A 19,581-nucleotide genomic window follows, 5' to 3' on the forward strand; every position below is an offset into this window, starting at 1 on the left:
TACTTACGCACATGCCTGCCTGCCCGGAGCTCATTCTTAATTTCTTATCAGGAATATGAAGCTAATGCGTGACTTGTAAAGCCAAACAATTTGTTTTCTCAAATTAACTTTCTACGTCATGTGGCATGTATATATAATTGACATGAACATGCAGATCGCTCAAGAACGAGCTGTGTGTCTCTCAAAACGGAGGTGGTTCATCAAGTCGATCCTCGTCAAGAAGCTGAATGGCAAAGCTCACTTCAAATAGAAACCCAACCCAAGCTACATATACATTCGATCGGCATGAAATTCTGTCGTATGCTTTGATGAAACATAATTATCTTTGATTTCGTATCAAACTTTTGCTCACAAACACGTCTGTCCTGTCTGGTCACCACCCATTTTGCTACAACAAATCTCTAATTTTAGCAATTGAAAAAATAAAATAAAACCCCAAACATAATGAAACCTGCCTCAAGATTATCAGGATCCCCTGTCACTATAATGTTGGCACTTTTAAGGAATAAATTTGCTCAACAAGTTGAAGTAACAACCCACCCCAAATACGGACAGCCCAAGTACTCAAAGTCCAGAAGAAGCCCATTCAATATTTTATATTTAATAATAATATATACTTCAATATGACAAGCGTGAGATCACCTCGAAATAATAATAATTTTATAAATACTATTAAAATAATTTATAAATAATAATAAAATATTTTTTAAATTTTAAAAAATGAGATAGAAAAAATTAAATAATAAATATTTTAATTTATTTATAAATAATAATAAAATAATTTAAATTAAATATTTTTTAAATTTTAAGAAAAGAGATAAAATTGAATAATAAATATTATAAAGTTAAAATATTGTTATATTATAATTTTATAATATTATTTTTATTTAAAATTTTTTAAAAAGTTGAATTAATTTTTATTTAAAAATTTAAAAAATTATAATAATTAGTTTAAAAATTTTATATTTAAATTATGTTTAAAAAGAGATAAAATGAAAATTTTGAGTAGAGATTATTTCTCTAAACAAACTCTTTTTTAAGTAAAGAACACCTTTGACGTGCTAAGATGTGTTTGGATATTAAAATAAATTAAATTGAGTTGAATTGAGATGATAAAATATTATTTTTTAATATTAATATTATTTTAAAATTTAAAAAAATTATATTATTTATTATATTTATATTAAAATTTAAAAAAATTATAACAGTGAGTAACTCACCCTTACTCTCGCACACGGTCACACACTACTTCGGTGCTTCGCAGAAGTAAGTATCCATCACTCTAGAAACCTCGTCCTCTCTAAAATCCGTTCAGATCAATCCCTCAGTGTGTTGACCAAATGCATCCCCAACAGCAGCAGCAGCAAGACTCCTCCTTTGACCCCGACCCTCAGCTCCCATCCATCAAAATCCACCACCCTGCCTCCCCTCGCCACCCCTCCGCGTCAGTGGCCACTCCCACCCCCACCGCCGGGGCCCGCCGCAAGATCGGCGTGGCCGTCGATCTCTCCGATGAGTCCGCCTACGCTGTCCGTTGGGCCGTCCACCACTACATCCGCCCGGGTGACGCTGTCATCCTCCTCCATGTAAGCCCCACCTCCGTCCTCTTCGGTGCTGACTGGGGCTCTGTCGACCTCTCCATATCCTCCACCGACGTTGTTGACGAGGACGGCACCACCACCCCCACCACCACCGCCACCAAAGCGTCCGAGCAAAAGCTGGAGGACGATTTCGACGCTTTCACGGCGTCGAAATCCGCGGATCTAGCGAGGCCGTTGCGGGAGGCGCAGATCCCGTACAAGATCCACATCGTGAAGGACCACGATATGAGGGAGAGGCTGTGTCTGGAGGTCGAGAGGCTGGGCCTCAACGCCGTCATCATGGGGAGCAGGGGATTTGGTGCGGCGCGACGCGGCAGCGACGGTAAGCTCGGCAGCGTCAGCGATTACTGCGTCCACCACTGTGTCTGTCCCGTCGTCGTGGTGCGATATCCGGACGACGGCGATGGTGGAGTGCAAGCCGTGGTTGACGCTAAGGTAGAAGATGGGGAGGGGGAGAAGAACAATCGTAAAGGTTAGGTTTGTTCTTCCTTTCTTTTTATTCTATCTCTAACAGTATGAAAGATTTTACGATAATTTTTTTAATTTTGCATTTGAGGATTGTATGTTGTAAATTGATCTAGTGAAACTTGTGATTGTTTATGGACTTGCCTTGTGCTTTTTGTGTGGGTAATTTGGCTTAATGAGTGATGTGTGTTTTGTTGCTTGAGGTATAACTAGATTGTATTGAGACTGAAATGAGTGACTTCCCCGCAGTGTGGCAGAGAACTAAACGTGGATCGGCTCTCTATAACAAAGTTCAATGAATGGTTTTAAGCATTTTTCTCTAAATGACAGTTGTTAGAGGAAATTATATCAAGGAAAGGAACGACATTTGGAGTGGGAATGATTTTGTGTCCTGCCGGAATATTAGTAACAAGAAAATTACGTCTGGCGTTTGGGTATGCTGCAAAAGCCAATTTTGATGCTTTTTGGAAGCAGATGATTGGTTCTTAGATGTCTTTTTCATTTACTGTTGCGATTTTAGTGTGAGAAGATGTTATGATGCGGGAGTATGCATTGATTTTGAAAGGATGGCCACCTTCATTGGAGGTGGATATCTTTTAAACAGGCGCTTGGAGGTGTGTTGGAGTATGTAGTTTGTGGGGGAGGTGCAATTGTATGTCTGGTTTGACCTGGAATGGTTTGTTCAAACGGGATTGTTCCTAATTTTTTAATCAAATGGGAGGTTGGGATGCATTTATTACTTACATTACCTGTGATTAGATTTTGAAGAACATTAAAAGTTGGAGTTCTGATGTCTCATGAATAGTGACAAAGAACGCAGATTTGTATGTATGGATACAAGAGGTACAGAGTTTTGCTGTAATCCATTCAGAGGGATCGTGTACATAGGCTCAAAGCTTGCAGATATGGCGAGACTAAAAAATTCAAGTAGTACAGTTTAAAATGCTTGGGATGAAGCTTTTAGTACATCCTGAATCGTGCATGTTATGATCACTATTTTGTTTGATGTTGATGATGTAAAAATTTCAATATCTATTTTATAAACTAGGGGCTATGTAGGTGAATTTTTTTATTTATATATGTTTTAGTAAAAATGTCTTTCTCATCAGAATTCCTTTCCTTGTTCACTCAGTAACTTTTCCTTGTGGTTTGCTTTGCTGCTTGTGCTTCCATAATTCAATTTGCAGCACGTTTCATCTCTCAGACTTGTGAAATATGGGCAAAGTTTCATTTAGGCATAGTTTATTAGCATCATTAGTAAGATTGGGGTTTAGTTTGTTAGTTTATGGAATCTGGTCACTTAGTTGCTCTCGGTTTAGCTACTGTACAAGATTTTTAGCACCTCGCTCCCTGGGTTCACATTATTTTGGGGAAGAGAATATCAAGTATAATTTTCTGCTACCACTGCTGCTGCTTGGTTCTGTATGAAACAATGCTCTAATTAGCTAATTAGTACATTTAACCTAATATTTTTTATAATTATATCCTTGTTTAACAAATAACAAATATTATGATGGATTACTAAGAAAAATGTGAACTGGACATTTAGAGAATTCTTAGGGGAGGTTTGGATAGTAAGTTGAGATGAGATGAAAGTTGAATAAAATATTGTTAGAATATTATTTTTGTTTTGGATTTTGAAAAAGTTGAATTGTTTATTGTATTTTGTTTGGAAGTTTGAGAAAGCTATAATGATTAGATGTGATGAAATGAGATGAGTTGAGTTGAGAGGCTTCTTGTATCCAAACAAGGCCTAATGTTTATCCCAATATAGTTTAGATCAGCTTTCATTGTGATCATACTTCATCCAAAGAAAGATGGTATGCTTCTTTTCATTACTACGACATGAAATTGGGTTATGATTGCCGTAATGGATCAGATTGAGATATTAATTCAAATTTTTCTTCAATACTAGTTAATATATTATGTGTCCTTGCCTTCAGATATATTTGACAATTTGCCTACTGCTATATGTCTAGTTATAAGTCTAGGAAATTTTATTTGGACACTACAAAAAATACATCAGCCTTTTTATCTGTTGTGAGTGGCGGGACTTCTGAGACTTAGTGGAACTGAGTACTGCAGGCTTTTGGCTTAAAAGACTTTGCAAGTTGGGGACCAACAAAAATACAAAATCTGCTATTGTATTGGATTCTTTAATACAAATATAAAATACACCTTAGAACCGGATGCACTAAGATGGTTGAAATATGGGAGTAGTAGTCCAGCTTGTTATCACTCGAACTATAACATAACTCTGTTGCTTATTTTGTGGCAGATGTTTAGCAGGAGAATGGAGCGGCATGATCCTCCTTGCAGGTATGGATATAGGTGCTGGAAATTTCTATCATTGTACTTAAATTTTTATATACTTTATGAACGTGCCCTTTATAGTAATTTCAATTTCTTTTCTGGTTAAAGCTGGTTTTGCATAAAATTGAATTTCTTACTTTCTTACACCTCTTTTGTCCATGGATATATTAAACTTATACGGACACCAAATAACACATAACAACCTTCTGTTTTGTTGTGAGTTTCCTGCAGATGCCAGCCTCTTGTGGTTATATCTCTACTAAAATTTGTGTTGTAGACAGCATTGAAGGAATCTGATCAGAGGCCAGGATCAGCTGATGCGCTGTAGAGTTGATGTATGTTCTTTGTTGCTAAGCCTTTGCTGAAAAAAGGTGGATAGCAGAATGCTTTTTCTCTATCTCTCGTGTCGAAAGATTCTCTCCTGTATGAACTTTGGGTGGATTGGGAATGATATCTGTATGGTTGAGATTTATTGGATGCTTTTATGTGTTTTTATTTTATTTTTTAAAAAGAGTTATTACTGAATTGTGATGTGCTCTATTGTGATCGTTAGCTTTCTTAGTATCTTTTGGTCCGTCTGCTCTGGCTGGGTTAAATAAATTTGGGTGAATAGGTTAATGCATTGATAGGCAAGTAGCAACCTCGATTAAGGGGACAGATTGAAGTTCTAGGCTGTTTTGTATGGGTTTATTTGGAAAGAGCGAATGAAGGTACCGCTCAAATGCATACTTGCTTGCTTTATTCTCCACTAATGGGTTTCACTTTTTGTTTTGTTGAACAATTCGCGGTGTTCCCCTAGGAAGGCAGAAGAGCTAAAAGAGCATGGAATCTTTGTATTCTCTTTACCCTAATGGAAAAGTTAAGTAACCAATCTCATCAATTCATATCTTTACCCTAATGGACAAAATTTGCTAGAATACTAGCATTCATAATATCATATTGATAATTATTTTTCAGTCTTTAAAAATTATTTTCGATATTGATGTGTCAAATTTTTTTTTTATAAGCTTCACTTTTTAATTTAATTGTTTTACGGAGTCAAAATTTTGTCAAGTAAACGGGTAACTTACCTTTTATAAATAACTTGGCGTAGATATAATAGGTCTATTCATGTGTGTACATACATAAGCACAATCCAACGGTGTTAAGTGGGCTTTTCGTCTCTTTCAACCTGCCAATCCCCATGCATCCATTTCCACAATTTTTCAAATTTTTTTTTTCTGAAGTTGCCTCTCAAATGTACGAGTCATTCAAAACAAGAATGACATGACCATTTAAGTAATGATCTTAACATTCCCATAGTTGACAAAGCTAATGGGGGTGCAAACTGCAAAGTTCAAACCCAGGTTCTCTTGGCTCTTAAGCAACAGGATATGCTCCTCTGCAGTAAGCATCTACCTCAATTCCTAATTGATGAACATTGCTTTGCATGCCACGATTATTAACATTTTTCAATTCGGGAAAAGGACAAATCATTTCCATGCACTTGACACCGATTATCCATCATTCTTATATTTAAGTTTCACAATATTTTTTAATGTAAAATACGCGAGATAAATTCACAACCCCCCAAAAAATCCCAATACCTTGCAAAAAAAAAAAAAAAAAAGGGTTATGTTTATGATCGAATGATAAGAATATCATAGATTGATGAAGGGAAAAACTACCTCGTACGTATGATTATGGATGATAAGCAGTTAGTAAGATAATCAAAACAAGACAAGGAAAGAAACAAAGTTCCCATATTCAAGGCTACTGTTCTCTGCTCAGCTTGCAAATCCCGAGAACCGTAGCAGTCGCATCTTCCCCGTCGATGATTCTATCGTTTTGGAATCTCCTGAGCGAGCTAATGATCGCCGTCGATCTCGGCTCTTCTTGAGCTCTCTCTGTTTGGTTCGCTTCGGAGATTCTGCGCCGTTTCAGTGCCCTCATTGAGCCCAAACCGCTCGCTTCCTCATGGGCTACCACTGCTCTAGAGGCCCCGGGAAGAGAGGAGCACCCGGTCTCATCCTGCACTCGCTAAAAATCTCACCATTAAATATCTCGCTGGAACCACAAATTGGGACAACGTTTGGTCGGTGAGAAAATGCACGGTTAAAAAAATGGAAACTTGACTGGAAACCTAGAACCAATCATTTATTGGTTTCAGAACAAAATGAAAACTTGACTGAAAACCTAGCACCATCTATTTTAATGATCTATTTGTTTCAGAAAACGAAATCTTCAGTTCTCCCCTCAGGTTTCTGGCAATTGATTCGGTCTTAATACATTGATTAAGAAAACATGACTCAAAATCGGGAATGTTCTTTTGCAAGTAAAGTCGGGGAAAGTCAAAACACTTACATCTGAATCAACATCCGCATTCTCTCGCACTCGCTTCAGTGCCGAAATAGCTGTTGATGATTCCTCTCCGTCCCCCTCGTCACTAGAAGAACTAGCCGCCGGAGGGGGAGGCGGTGAAGAAGCACAAGCCCACGGAACCACCTGATTCTCCCCTTCGTCATCCGCATCCGGATCCTCATCATAACTATCGTCTCCATCATCATCATCACCATTTTCATCATCATCATCATCGCCATCGTTTACTGGTTCCACTTCACTCTCTGCATCGCATATTGATCTGATGTTGTTAGCGGCACAACCTACGCAGACAGATACAGTAGGGGTAAGCTTGGGCCCCTCGGCTTTCCACGGAGTCACAGACTGGCAGACATGGCAGAGCAGGCTCCTGGAGTGCCTCGCCACCAGAAAGTTGGCGCAGTGAACCTTCTCGTCGCAGTCCCAGCATAAGCTCGCCTGGTCCGACTCGCAATACATGCTCGCAGGTTTCCCACACAGCTCGCACTCTTTCATCTCTCTCAGTCTCCGTCTCTCACACTTTCTTTTCGCTCCGAGTACCCTTTTCTCCTCTGCCGGCAGTAAATATGGTAGAGAGGAAAATGCAAGTTGCAGGGATATATGGAAAGAACCCTCGGTTTGGTTTTTTGATATTAATTACGATATTTTCTACGCCGATTCCGGAGTAAAGGGCGGGGTAGATGAGTCATTTGACAGGTTGAAGTGAAAAATAAATATCTTTACCTGCTCCCCTCCGAAGTTGTTGCTTCTTCAAAACTACTACTCCAAGTCATATATATTTGCTGTCTTCGCTGCGCACAAAAGATCAAATCACAGTAAGTTGGAATACAGCCACGTCACCAGAATCATTGCGTGGCGAATAAAAATTGGCGAATACACCGAAGAACTGTGCGTACTTGCGTAGCAAATGTGTACTCCCCCGCCCCACTTTGCCACTACAAGACTCAGCGGCTGTAATAACGACACATGTCAAGAAGCCATGGAGCAAGACATTGCGTGAGTGAGGTGCATTTACTTGGATTCCCCTCCAAGATATTATTTTTTTCTCCTCCAGGATTGAGTGATGAGGTGTCAGCTCTGTGTGGGGGCTAGTGATTGCAATCTTTCCTACGTGGACAGTTCCGATCCACAAAGGGTCCCGTGACCACGTGACACCCACCTGGGTTTCGTTAAGCATCTGGAAGTCGTAAAAGATGGGACCCACGTTTACGTTTATCCATGCTTCGGCTTTCGGCGTCAAAACAATTCTGCCTCATCGTCTTTCCATTTTACACTTTATCCAATCTGTTTAAAGGATAACTATATTTTGAAAACTATATGGGTCCCAAAGGTATGATCTTACAATTAGGTAAATGATAATTATTGCATGTGATTAAAGGTGAAAAAATCTTAAATTAATAATAATATTTCTCAATAAAAATATGCAGATTTTAATAAAAAGTTAGATGTTAATTGAGATATTATAATAAAATGTAAGATTAAAAATCTAATTAGATTTATGTAATCGTCCGACGTGGGATACGATTAATTAGTCTGAAAAAATTAAATATAAGGCCGGCGATGACATGGTGCAATGGGAGGGAGGGGTGCCACGAGTATGAGCCACAAACGTTGGAATATGCGGGAGAGAGGTATGTGTGGATGAGAAATAAGGAGGAAGATAAATTAGGTTCTTTGCATGGTGACAGAAAAGGAGAGGGGGCATTGTTCTGTCTTAAGAGCGTCCAAATTCTATAAAGCAGAGAGAGAGAGAGAGAGCCCACACGTCTGTCTGTCCATTTAATAAGATAAGATAGCTTTCAATTATTTTACTCAACTTTTATAGGCCAAGTTTTTATTACGAAGAATTGAGTCACACTGTACAAGACCTTGTTTTCTGTGGTGGATCATTTTGCTGCATTTTTAACTTTTTTTTTTTGCTTTGGGAAAGGGAAAAACATTTCATACAACTACTCCATACATATCTATAAACAATAAACTTTTGTTTTTTTTTTTACAATTTTTGGAGAAAAAGAAGATGAGGCAAAAGCCCTAATCTTTATGAAAATATGTAATGAAGACTATATATAAAGGAGAACTTGATCTTTTGGATGCCCACAATTTGATCTCATGTTGTTCGGATCATGTAATGATGTTTATATATATATATATATGGTCATGGTCCACTTCAGTCTCCTTGTCTGTTTCGATAAAATCGCATCTGCAAATCTTAGGATGGTTTGAATTTAAAAAATAAGATGAGATGATTTTAGATGAAAAATAAAAATTAAAAAAAATATTATTTTTTAATATTATTATTATTTTAAAATTTAAAAAAGTTAAATTGAGATTTGAAAAAATTAAATTTTTTATTTTATTTTATATAAAAATTTAAAAAATTTATAATATTTTCATCTCATCTCATCTCATCATTACACATTTTTCAAATCCTCATATAAAATATAATAAACAATTCAACTTTTTCAAATCTCAATACACCTTTTTCAAATTCTAAAACAATAATAATATTAAAACATAATATTTTAAACTTCAAAATAAAACATAAAATTCTCATCTCACCCTCCAAACCTACCCTTAATGATTATTATTAGATGGAGAAATGGTGTTTGAAGCGTGCACTGGTTTTTAATACGTGTGGGCTTTCTAATCTTCTAATTCCATACATCATTGTTTTCACTTGACCATTGGCCTGTGTGACTGGACGCACCTCCGGCCCATCTAATTTGAAAAAAAAAAATTTTTGATGAAATTTAGAGTAGCATATAATTTTTTTTTTTCATAATATATCGTATTAACATCAAGTTGTTGAGATCAATTTATATGGTCTAATACGAGAGATAGGTATTATAAGATTTTTTTTTTTTAAATTTTTTTAAGAAAAATGTCATAATTCATTCATTTATCAAGAGAAACTTATATCCATAACCGAATACATACGAGATATTCTCATATTAACCATTTAGAAATTTACTAGTATACTATTAGATTAATCTGGACTTCACTGCTGCCGATACCCTCTACAGAAAAAGGTCCAAGAGACAGCACTCTGCCTGAATAGAGACTTAACTCCACTCTTCACAAAAAGGGACGACTCAATTTCTACGGACAAACCGTCTAACAGATGAATTCATTTTTTATTTTTACCATACAATAAGAAAAACAAGAACATAAAAATGATGTATTACAGTTTGGTCTAAATGCGGTAAACTTTGATGGCGCGTAAAGGTAACAAATTTGTCTTTTTTCAACCACAAAAGTTAGATCTGAAATATCTGGTGATTCTAATAATCCGGAGTGTGTGGTGCATGAGGACCACGCGCAGTTGTGAGTGGCGAGTGAGGACTATACGCGGTGATTTCAGTAAAACCGCCACTATCTTCTAAATAATTTGTGGTCTGATAATCTTCTTGTACTGTGCGTCTCTCAAGAGTTATCAAAAAATTGTAGAGGCCTTGAAGGAAAAATAATAAACTAAGAAAAGAGGAAATGAGAGGGAGAAGGAGGAGGAGAAAGGATAAATGAGAAAAGGAGAGGGTGAAGGAGGAGCAAGCTGTCTCGAAACTCAGATTTAAAGGTTTTTTTTGTTTGAGTAAGTGAGAGGGTTCTCGAAAGGGAAGATGACTGTGTGATTTTCTATTTATTTCCGACCGTAGGACAACGTTCATGATGAATACTAAATAAATATTATAAGATTTATTTTATGTAATTATATATTTCTTTAATAAAATTTGCTAGACTTATAAATATTATTTAAGTCATCGATCAAACTGGCTATATAGGTAGGCCTACCGAGGTGTTAAAAGAGATGACGCGTCGAGCGTCGATCTGTTTCTGTCCAGCTTTCATTTTCGAAATCGCCACTATGTTATATGCTTACAAAATGATACTTGTCAGTTGTCCTCAGGTAGGTAATTTTTTTTTTTATCTTAATTCTTCTTCTGTCCAAAAAAAAAAAAGAGTAAAGAATATGGGTAATAAGAACAGTACCGTACGTAATTGGATTGATCTAGATCAGTACTTGTAAGCATATTCATTTATTTATTTCTAAGAATATATTTTCATGCACAGAAACTAATTAATTAAACCTAGCCTGCAGATAGATGTATATCTAGTACTGCATGCATTTTGATCATGTCCAAACATTCCAACCTAATATTTGCGTGTTCTATACATATATATATATATAATTATATGATTCAAATATTATTATGCATTGCTGGGTGGTACTACTACTGGTAACTATTGGCCGCATTAATTGAAATTGGACGAAAGTACTTATGCTTGTTTGAATTGGTAATATAATTTGGTGCTGATTCAATCATGAGTACAAGTTCAGTGATTCAAGCATGCATGCAAATTAAAGGTGTTTTAAAGGAGCAAGAAATAAGATTATTATTAAAATTAATTAAACTTAATGGGAAACCAAGCCAAAATCATGAGCCATGCGGCATGCATGGTAAGTATTTCGAACGTACATGACATGACTTGCTATGTGATGAAAATTTATAATAAGCATCGGCCTATATATATATATATATGAGATAATTCATTACGAATCAAAGATGTATAATTAGAAGTAGTCTTTGAATCAGATCATGAATTAAAAGATACATTAATATATATGTGTGTGTGTGGAATGCTTGCGTATGCTTATATAATCCATGTTTCCCTACTAATTACATTTACATGCTCCATATTGAGCGATCCATATTGAGCAATCCGTAAAATTAAAGTTGTTTTATCTATTCATTTAATGGGCACATGATGACTGACCAATTAAAGAATGAAAAAGTGAAAGGCAAAAGGTCACGAACAAGCCCTGCCTCACCCAAAAAGAGAAAGATGATTTGAGTTTGTCTGTTACCTTTTGCTAATTGATTGCATGCATGCTGCAGACGATCATATGTAGAAGCGTTGTTATCTATCTGGTTTTCAGGGATATTCCAATCCCAACCAAAAAGGAACCTAAAATTGAAACACCACCAACCACCACCACGAGAGAGAGAGAGAGAGAGAGAGAGAGAGAGAGAGAGAGAGAGAGAGAGAGAGAGAGAGAGAGAGAGATGTGTCTAATATTTCAGTTCAATCCCGTTTAATCAGTTGGTCCAGCTTAGCGATAAACACACAGAGAGAAAATGTGGCGACAGTCTATTCAATTTTGAATATATTAGAAAGTATATATCTATATTCACATATATTATATCCCAAGTTAGAGAGAATAAATTGCACAATATTAGGCTTAAATGAGAACTTCAAATTAGAGTCGTATGATTAAATTAGGAAGGAAAAAGGTACTCATGCATTTACTTCCTTCACATGCATGCTCTTACAGTACTCCTGCAAATCCCAAAGAGCATGCCTAGCTCCAGTTTTGCAAAGCCGTATATATATGTAGACAGACAGACTGGCTAATTTGGCATCTCAATCATGCATGCATGTTGATTAAATAACAGCATTTACTTACATTTTCTTAACAGGTAATGCATGTTTTAAATCACACAATTAATGGTTTAATTAATTGGGTGATGATATTCATGGAACCACCACGTTGTTTTCTTATCAATCCAATTTAATTTTCCAGCTCGACTCAGCACCAAAAGCTAGCTAGCATGTCGACAATTATAGATAATAGATTGAAATAATTAGTACCTCTCAGGGCATGCATGAGACGTAGTAGTTGTATTGATTTTGGTGAGAAAGCTTTAAACCAAATCCGCAAGTTTGACTTCACAAACACGGCCGTGACCATATGCTTATCATGATCATGATCTCGTTATTCCAAATAAACACTGAACTCATCCAGGAAAAAAAAAAATCAAATTAATAAATAAGAAAGAAAACATGCATGAAATTATTTAAACCCTTTTGGTTGGGGTGGATTTTGTTTTTATTTTCTCTGGATGAATGAGGGAATTATTTGATACGAAAACAATTAAACAAGTCTTAGCTAGCTTCGTTCAGTTACTACATCAAAATCTTCCACCCATCTTTTAGTTCCATCCAACAAGCCAGGGCTCAACCTAAACATGAGAATGCAAAACTCCATCTGGCTCAGCGCCCCATCTCCGTCAAGATCACCTTCCAGCAGCATGCAAACAAGCTCGTCATCCCCCATGTCATGCAATCCTAGCAGAGAACTGTTCCTCTTCAAGCTCTCGAACGTGATGAGCCCCTTTTCGCAATCCATCAGCAAACGAAACCCGTTGCAGAGCTCCCCTATAAACCCTTCTGCTCCCAGCCGTGCAATCATGGACGGGAAGTAGTCCTCGAAGTCGACCGTATTATCTAGCGCCAAATATTGAGCCATTTGATCTGTGGCTAAATTGTACTTAAATCTGTACGGACGTGGAAAGGAGGAGCTGGAGATTTTGATAGCTAGCTGCTCGTAATAAGGTTGTGAATAGGAGTGATGGAAACTGAGGGAGTGAGAAGTATCTTATATAAGCAAAGGGAGGAAAGTGAAGGAGGCGTTCGTGGAAAGGGGAAGGGTTTGAGGAGCCAACAAATATTTCAGGATCTGTGAAGATCAGCTTCTCCTTCCTGGAAGCTGCATCGTCTATATGTAAGGATCGATCTCATACACATAACCCTCTATTTTTTTTTAACAACGTTTGGATTAATTAGAAGATAATTACCGGATCTTGGCCATCTAAGTCATCAAACAAACACCAACAGTATGTATAAGCCAAATTAATTATATAATGAGACAATTACGCGTCTAAATTATCATGAATTAAATGGTATGGATTATTTACCATGCATGTATAATATGTTATAATTACATGTACGGGATTGGGTCTTGATGGATAACATAAAGCTAGCTAGCTCCAACTAAAACCACTGGTTAAATATTTCACTTGACACGCACATGATCAGTACGTTTGTGCAAATGACGAGCATACATACATATATATGATAGATCATAACATGCATGGCAATTCTGGTGCTTAGGCATGATATATATGTTTGTGTGGTCCAAATTTCATTTATTACAAGAAACAAGAAAATCCAGAACAAAAACCCAACATTTTCTTGGATTAAATCTTCTAACTTGCATGGGTTGCTTCTGTCTCTCATCAAGTATTTCCCTAGCTAGCCTTGCCAGTTAATTATAAAAATCCATATTGCGCAAGACTTGGTTGATATTGCCAAAAGTATAGCACTCCGACTAATGCATAAAATTATTTGGCGTTGATGTTATAATATGTTCATGAAATACCCCACAAATATTGCGCTCTGATGCATTAATTAATTAACGTTTAGCCCAAAAGAAATTTTGCAGGCCGGCATATGCTCCTTAAATTTGTATGTGCCGAGAAGTTTGGAAGTCAGAATGAATGCGATGATCAAAAGTCGGTAGCTAGCTGGTCTGATCGATCGGCCATTTTCGTATGGCCTGGGAGCGTCCTTTGATGTACGTACTAATGATCAGTGTCCTTCCGTTTCGGATATAGTGTTCTTCCCATAATCCATTTCTGTATATATGAAAATTTGGATTAATGTATCTTTTTGTATTAATGTTAGTTATTGTTGTATATCCACAAGACTGAAATATACCTAATTAAACCTGAGGATATAGTTCCCATTTTTGTTGAAAGGAATGTAAATTAGCCTGATATCATGCAAGTTAATGCATTAATATTATATATATATATATATTTCTTTTTTATAATTCCTCGGCCTAATATTTCTTTGTGTTTAATTTCTGAGACGTTGCAGCATCCGTTCTTTTCTGAATGTGTCCTCATTTGCAGCATCCATTATATTCTGAATATGTGCTCATTTTCTTTTTCTTTTTAAACAATGAAATTTAAAAGGACGAAATGAGCTGATAGTGACCTATATATATACTTTGAGGTAAACTGCTCGATCGGTGATCACTTTGGCTGTATCGCGCGTTCAGACAAAAGGAAGTTTCAGTGCAGCTTCCTTTATCCTTCTTTCGTTAATTAAAGTACGACATGCTTTGGCCTCTCTGCCTCCTAAATTCTCTAGTCGCAGCCTTGCATTTTAAAATCCTTAAATTCCTGCTAAACCTATGATTAGTTGCGCAGAATATATTGATCTTCAGGGCACCAAAATCAGGCCTAAATTATTAAAGAAAAGGTAAAAGTTGAGCGTAAGCTGCTGTTCATGTTTTTCATCACATTCATGGTCGGGCGTCTCTGATGAGCCATGCATCCAATTGCGGCCTGTATAAGGAAATAGACCATTTCCATGGGCCCTGAGAGAGAAAATAAATTGGTACAACTATTCTTTTCACTTTTTTGCATTTCTTTCCCGCTAAACAACAGTATAGATAAAGTTCCGTACTTCTCCACCTCCACCAGAGTTGAAAAGGATTATTATTTCGTAGCGAGATGATCGACAATGAACTAACTTCTCCTGCATGATTGGGAAAGAATTTCTGGAATCTGTCCAATCTCGGGAAATCGGAAGCATTTCATTTATTTAATAGAAGAGGAGATCAATTTTATAATGATTTAATCGCTTTTTTTTTTTTTTTTTTTGTGGGTCCTGCTAGGTACACCGAATACGTGTATAGAACATTAATCATGTACCGATTAGTTTTTTTTTTTAAATATTAAAAAATACGCACAAATACTTTACAAAAAAAAAAAAAATACTGATGGGTATACTTTTTGGTAAACTTCTTGGATGTACTAAGCATTTTATTTTTATTTTTATAGTGGCCCTTAAAATAATTAGGTTTTAAGTTTTTATGAATACAATTTTACCATGTGTCAAGCTTGAAATATGTTTCTGTAAAATATCCAGTGAAGGTGGGAGTTTCTGTAAAATATGTTTTACCCAAATAATTTCAAAGTTTAAAAGATAAATAATTTAAATGGATATTATATTTTAATTTAATTTTCTTAATTAAAACAAGATTCAGGAAAAACAATTATTGAGTCTTGGGGGACCATGGCCCCCTAGCCCCCCTTGCCTCGTCACTGATCTTATCACTAATTAGCTTTTTAATGATGATTTTTTTTTTCTAAGAGTTTGGTTTTACGATATCTATTGTAATTCTCTGGTATAAAGTATTTTTTTTTTCATAAATGAAGATTTACTAATAAAATTTAGATGTCATTGTTTTTTTTTTTTAAATGTTATCCCAACAGTAAGGTTTGAAATTCCGAAATTTGAACTTGTTGATGCAAGTGTGAGACCGATTTTTAATGCCATTAATCTATATTATTTAATAAACACATTGATTTATAAAAAGGCGACGAGTACTGAGAGAAAGGTAGAGATCGATAGTGAGTTGGGTATGCCGTATCGTTATGATGTCCGGGATTATTCTTTCTTATCCGATCGAGCACTCAAATCAAATTTCATTCAATATCTGACATGACTGTTTCTTCGTTCCTTGGCCCATAAACTTTGGGAGCCATCGATAGACCGGGAAAAAAAAAAGTGGTTCGTACAATTGGTCCTGCCGGATCATTTTTATATATAATTAATCGTGTACGGAATTTATATAAACATTAAAAATAGTATAAAAAATTGAAATGAATCGTACTTAGGTACGAAGCTTCAGAAAGAAGACCAGATTTCTTTATTTCAAATATACGATCACAGTAACATTTAAAAACTCTTGATTTGATAATGCATGTTTCTTTGGATGTAGGTGGGGGAGGAAATGAATTACCTTTTTTTAATTAGATAGTCAAGCCTACATCATATACACTCGAATCGAATAACACATGAATCAAGTAATTATTATAAATTAAGAGTACCCAACTATATAGTTATTATATATCCAAATTAAAAGCATATATTATCACGCATTGATGTAGTTAATTCTAGATCGGTACCGGATTTTTAGCATTTATCAAAAACCAAAAAGTCATGATTCGTAGGTTTTTAGTTTTCTGCCTCGTTTGTTTTCAATTCACTCCATCTTATACCCTAAAAGATGTGCAAAAAGTCATGTTAAATAACTATTTAGGAAAAGCTGATCATCAATTTATATAATTATCCATTAATTTGTTATTCTAATTTTAATTAATATCATTTAATTCACTCGATGCAGAAACCATAAATTAAATACACTACCTGCCATATTAATGTTAAGAGTCTAGAGATGGTGAAAGATTAAAATTAAAATGGTGAAAGATGGTGATCTGGTCCTTGACATGACAGATGAGATGAAAGTCTTGAAACTCGTTTGATTTCAGAGATGAAATTAGATGAAATGAAATTAAAGTTAAAAAGTTGAATAAAAAATTGTTAAAATATATTTTTTAATATTATTTTTATTTTGAGATTTGAAAAAATTAAATTATTTATTTTATTTTATATTAAAAATTAAAAAAATTGTAATGATTAAATGAGATAAAATAAGATAAAATATTTGATGAAGCCCAAATTACTTCAGGCCAGAATACTACTCCACAATTATGTACATCTAAATATATCTTTAGGGCCGTTACGTACGTCAGTTTTGGGTGAGCCCAATGGACAAACCCATGCAAAATGATCATTCCATTTGTGGGAATGTAATCAATCTACTTAATTGGTGGAAAACAATTAATATTCTCTCTCTTGCTTCATATACGACGTAGTACCGTAATTGGTCTCTCTCTAAGATAACTATTTATGATGGGTTTCTATATATCCCAACCATTCTTTTCAAATACAAATGGAACATACTTTATTATATTAATATTATTTATCACATTTAGATTTTAACCCAATGTACTATATGTATATATATATGATCGATACTAAGATTTTAACCAAATGCACTTTTTACCGTGCTGTTTTTTCTTTTTTCCTATTTTTAAGAAAAGAAGATTATAAGAATGTTCTTGCATTTCAGATTCTAATAGACAAAGATTTTAGATAATTCTTAGCTCAAGATATGCAGGTATGAAGTTTGAATGAGGTTGTTTCAAAACGCAGACGATGCATAGGTTGATTAATTTATGAGTTATTTTATTCAGCAATCCTACACCACGTATTTATTGAAGAAAAAAAAATAAAATGATGTAAAATAAAAATAAGTGTGTCGTGTAAGGTTGCTAAATATATTTTTTCTTAATTTATGCATAACTACGTACCACATTTTTATTCCCAATATATCAAATGTAGAATTTTTATCTTCTTTGGATTATAATTATTTTAAATTTAAAGATTGATGAATAATATCATTATAAAGATGAAGATTTTTTATTTATATATATATATATATATATAGTTTGGGGTGGTCATGTTCTAAAAAAAAGAAAAAAAAGACTTTAATGATTATTTCAATTCTAAAATTTTCTATTATTTTTTCTCTCCAGACAATTTTTTTCTCTACCCAAGCAACTAGCTATCTTAGCCTCTCCACCCCCCTCCGACTATCTATGCATCGACGACCATGTATATCGGTTTTTTTTTCGATTTTTTTTTTCTAGTTTTCTACCTATAGCACCAAGACGTTCTGATTTGCTCTTTACCGGCCTTCTACGACCGCCACGCGCTCCACCATCGGACTCCCCAACCGTCGATATGTCGGACAGAAGGAGAAAATTGTCCAAACAAGTGGTGGGTGTGTTTTACGCGCAGCTTACAATGCACGTGAAAACCATGCGCCGCCGTGCCAAGGTGAGTCTTCTGCCACCACGCACGGCATCACTGTGGTCAGTGGTTTCGGATCTCTTAGATCTAAGTACTACCTTCCCTCCTAGAGTGGCGCGTGAGCCACACGCGCTACCCCTATCAATGACGGTCCTACGGTGGCGTATCGACTCATTTTCAAGTTATTATTTCCCTATATTCCTTAAGCAAAGATTAAGATAAAGTAGACGTAAAAGTTTCATTCAGCCGGACCAGACAAACAAAATGCATCACAACTTTTTTGCGGCTTTTAGTTATAGTTTTTTATTCTGTTTATCAGACTATGTTAAAATCATTTTAAGCGGCTTCTGCTTAGTGAGAAATGGGTGAGAGTCAAATTTTTGACTTCAGATTCTTTTATTTTCTTTAGTGTTACTTTTATTTGTTTTGGAATATTTGTTAAGGACACACTTACCCTATTGAATCTTATATTTTTGTAATTACATTCAATATATGTTATGCTTATATTGAGAAAAAAAAAACTTTAACTAAAAATAATAATTATAAAAATCAAAAGGAAGGAGTCAAAGGACGACGAAGAAATGTCCTCGCCGTGTAATTTCGTATTACGATTCAATTAAAGACTTTTTGTTTTGTTTTGTTTGCCTTCCACGTCTAGACCTGTCAGTCCATTTCATAAATTTTGCTTAATAAAAAAAAAGTCTTTATTGACTTTGTCAAGGGCGTTAGATTCCTATTTATGTGATTCGCATCAAATAGGGTAGGCGATCTCCGCACACTTTAAGATTATGAATTTAATTTCTCATATCTCGTAAAAAGAAGTGTTATATCGTAACACAATCCAATCCAATCCAATAATTTTAAGGATAAGATCTTAATAATTTTTATTAAATCTAAATTATATTTAATAGGTCATATTGAATAAATTCACGAGTGATAAATTATTAAAGTTGATTATAATATTTAATTAGTCTTAATAACTAAGTTAAATCTAATTTATTATTTATTGAATGAATTAGACTCATTTTAAAATGTAAAGATTGATCATTAAAATTTTATTTCAATTTAAAATTATCACTGATTAAAATCTCCTACACAATCTCAGTCATTGTCAATCCTATATTAAATGAACTATTAGATCATGTTTTCAAATTCAAACTTTCTTCTTAAATGATCACGACTGAGTGTTCAACAGATTAGTGTTACTACATATATTAATTGAGTCCAACTCAAATTGGTTATGACCCTCTCCCAAATCTCTCTATAAATATCC

General features: G+C 35.1%; 3 protein-coding genes across 4 annotated transcripts; 1 reads left to right on the forward strand and 2 right to left on the reverse strand.

Moving 5' to 3' along the window:
• Window positions 1-1,209: 1,209 nt before the first annotated feature.
• LOC109014105 (universal stress protein PHOS32-like) lies at window positions 1,210-4,943 on the forward strand. Its single transcript, XM_018996436.2, has 3 exons — window positions 1,210-2,073; window positions 4,345-4,385; window positions 4,611-4,943. The coding sequence occupies exons 1-2, from the start codon at window positions 1,341-1,343 to the stop codon at window positions 4,350-4,352; spliced, it is 741 nt and encodes a 246-aa protein (XP_018851981.1). The 5' UTR covers window positions 1,210-1,340; the 3' UTR covers window positions 4,353-4,385; window positions 4,611-4,943.
• A 1,083-nt stretch (window positions 4,944-6,026) lies between these two features.
• Window positions 6,027-7,480, reverse strand: LOC109014085 (zinc finger protein CONSTANS-LIKE 4-like). 2 transcript variants are annotated; one of them, XM_018996417.2, is made up of 2 exons: window positions 6,723-7,480; window positions 6,027-6,389 (listed from the first exon to the last, which is right to left on the reverse strand). In XM_018996417.2, the coding sequence occupies exons 1-2, from the start codon at window positions 7,230-7,232 to the stop codon at window positions 6,132-6,134; spliced, it is 768 nt and encodes a 255-aa protein (XP_018851962.1). In that variant the 5' UTR covers window positions 7,233-7,480; the 3' UTR covers window positions 6,027-6,131. The 2 variants fall into 2 exon arrangements, with proteins under 2 accessions (XP_018851962.1, XP_018851954.1); XM_018996409.2 differs by having other exon boundaries at window positions 6,027-6,398; window positions 6,723-7,471.
• A 5,099-nt stretch (window positions 7,481-12,579) lies between these two features.
• Window positions 12,580-13,278, reverse strand: LOC109014118 (calcium-binding protein KRP1-like). The gene has a single exon (XM_018996454.2). The coding sequence runs from the start codon at window positions 13,042-13,044 to the stop codon at window positions 12,685-12,687; it is 360 nt and encodes a 119-aa protein (XP_018851999.1). The 5' UTR covers window positions 13,045-13,278; the 3' UTR covers window positions 12,580-12,684.
• Window positions 13,279-19,581: the final 6,303 nt, after the last annotated feature.

This window comes from Juglans regia, chromosome 2, assembly GCF_001411555.2.
Source record: "Juglans regia cultivar Chandler chromosome 2, Walnut 2.0, whole genome shotgun sequence".
NCBI classification, from domain to species: Eukaryota; Viridiplantae; Streptophyta; class Magnoliopsida; order Fagales; family Juglandaceae; genus Juglans; species Juglans regia.

Coding starts and splice junctions, on each gene's coding strand:
- LOC109014105 (XM_018996436.2), top strand. CDS start 1,341: ATGCATCCCCAACAGCAGCAGCAGCAAGACTCCTCCTTTGACCCCGAC.
- LOC109014085 (XM_018996409.2), bottom strand. CDS start 7,232: ATGAAAGAGTGCGAGCTGTGTGGGAAACCTGCGAGCATGTATTGCGAG. Junction 6,399..6,722: donor ATGCGGATGTTGATTCAGAT/GTAAGTGTTTTG, acceptor TGAGATTTTTAG/CGAGTGCAGGATGAGACCGG.
- LOC109014118 (XM_018996454.2), bottom strand. CDS start 13,044: ATGGCTCAATATTTGGCGCTAGATAATACGGTCGACTTCGAGGACTAC.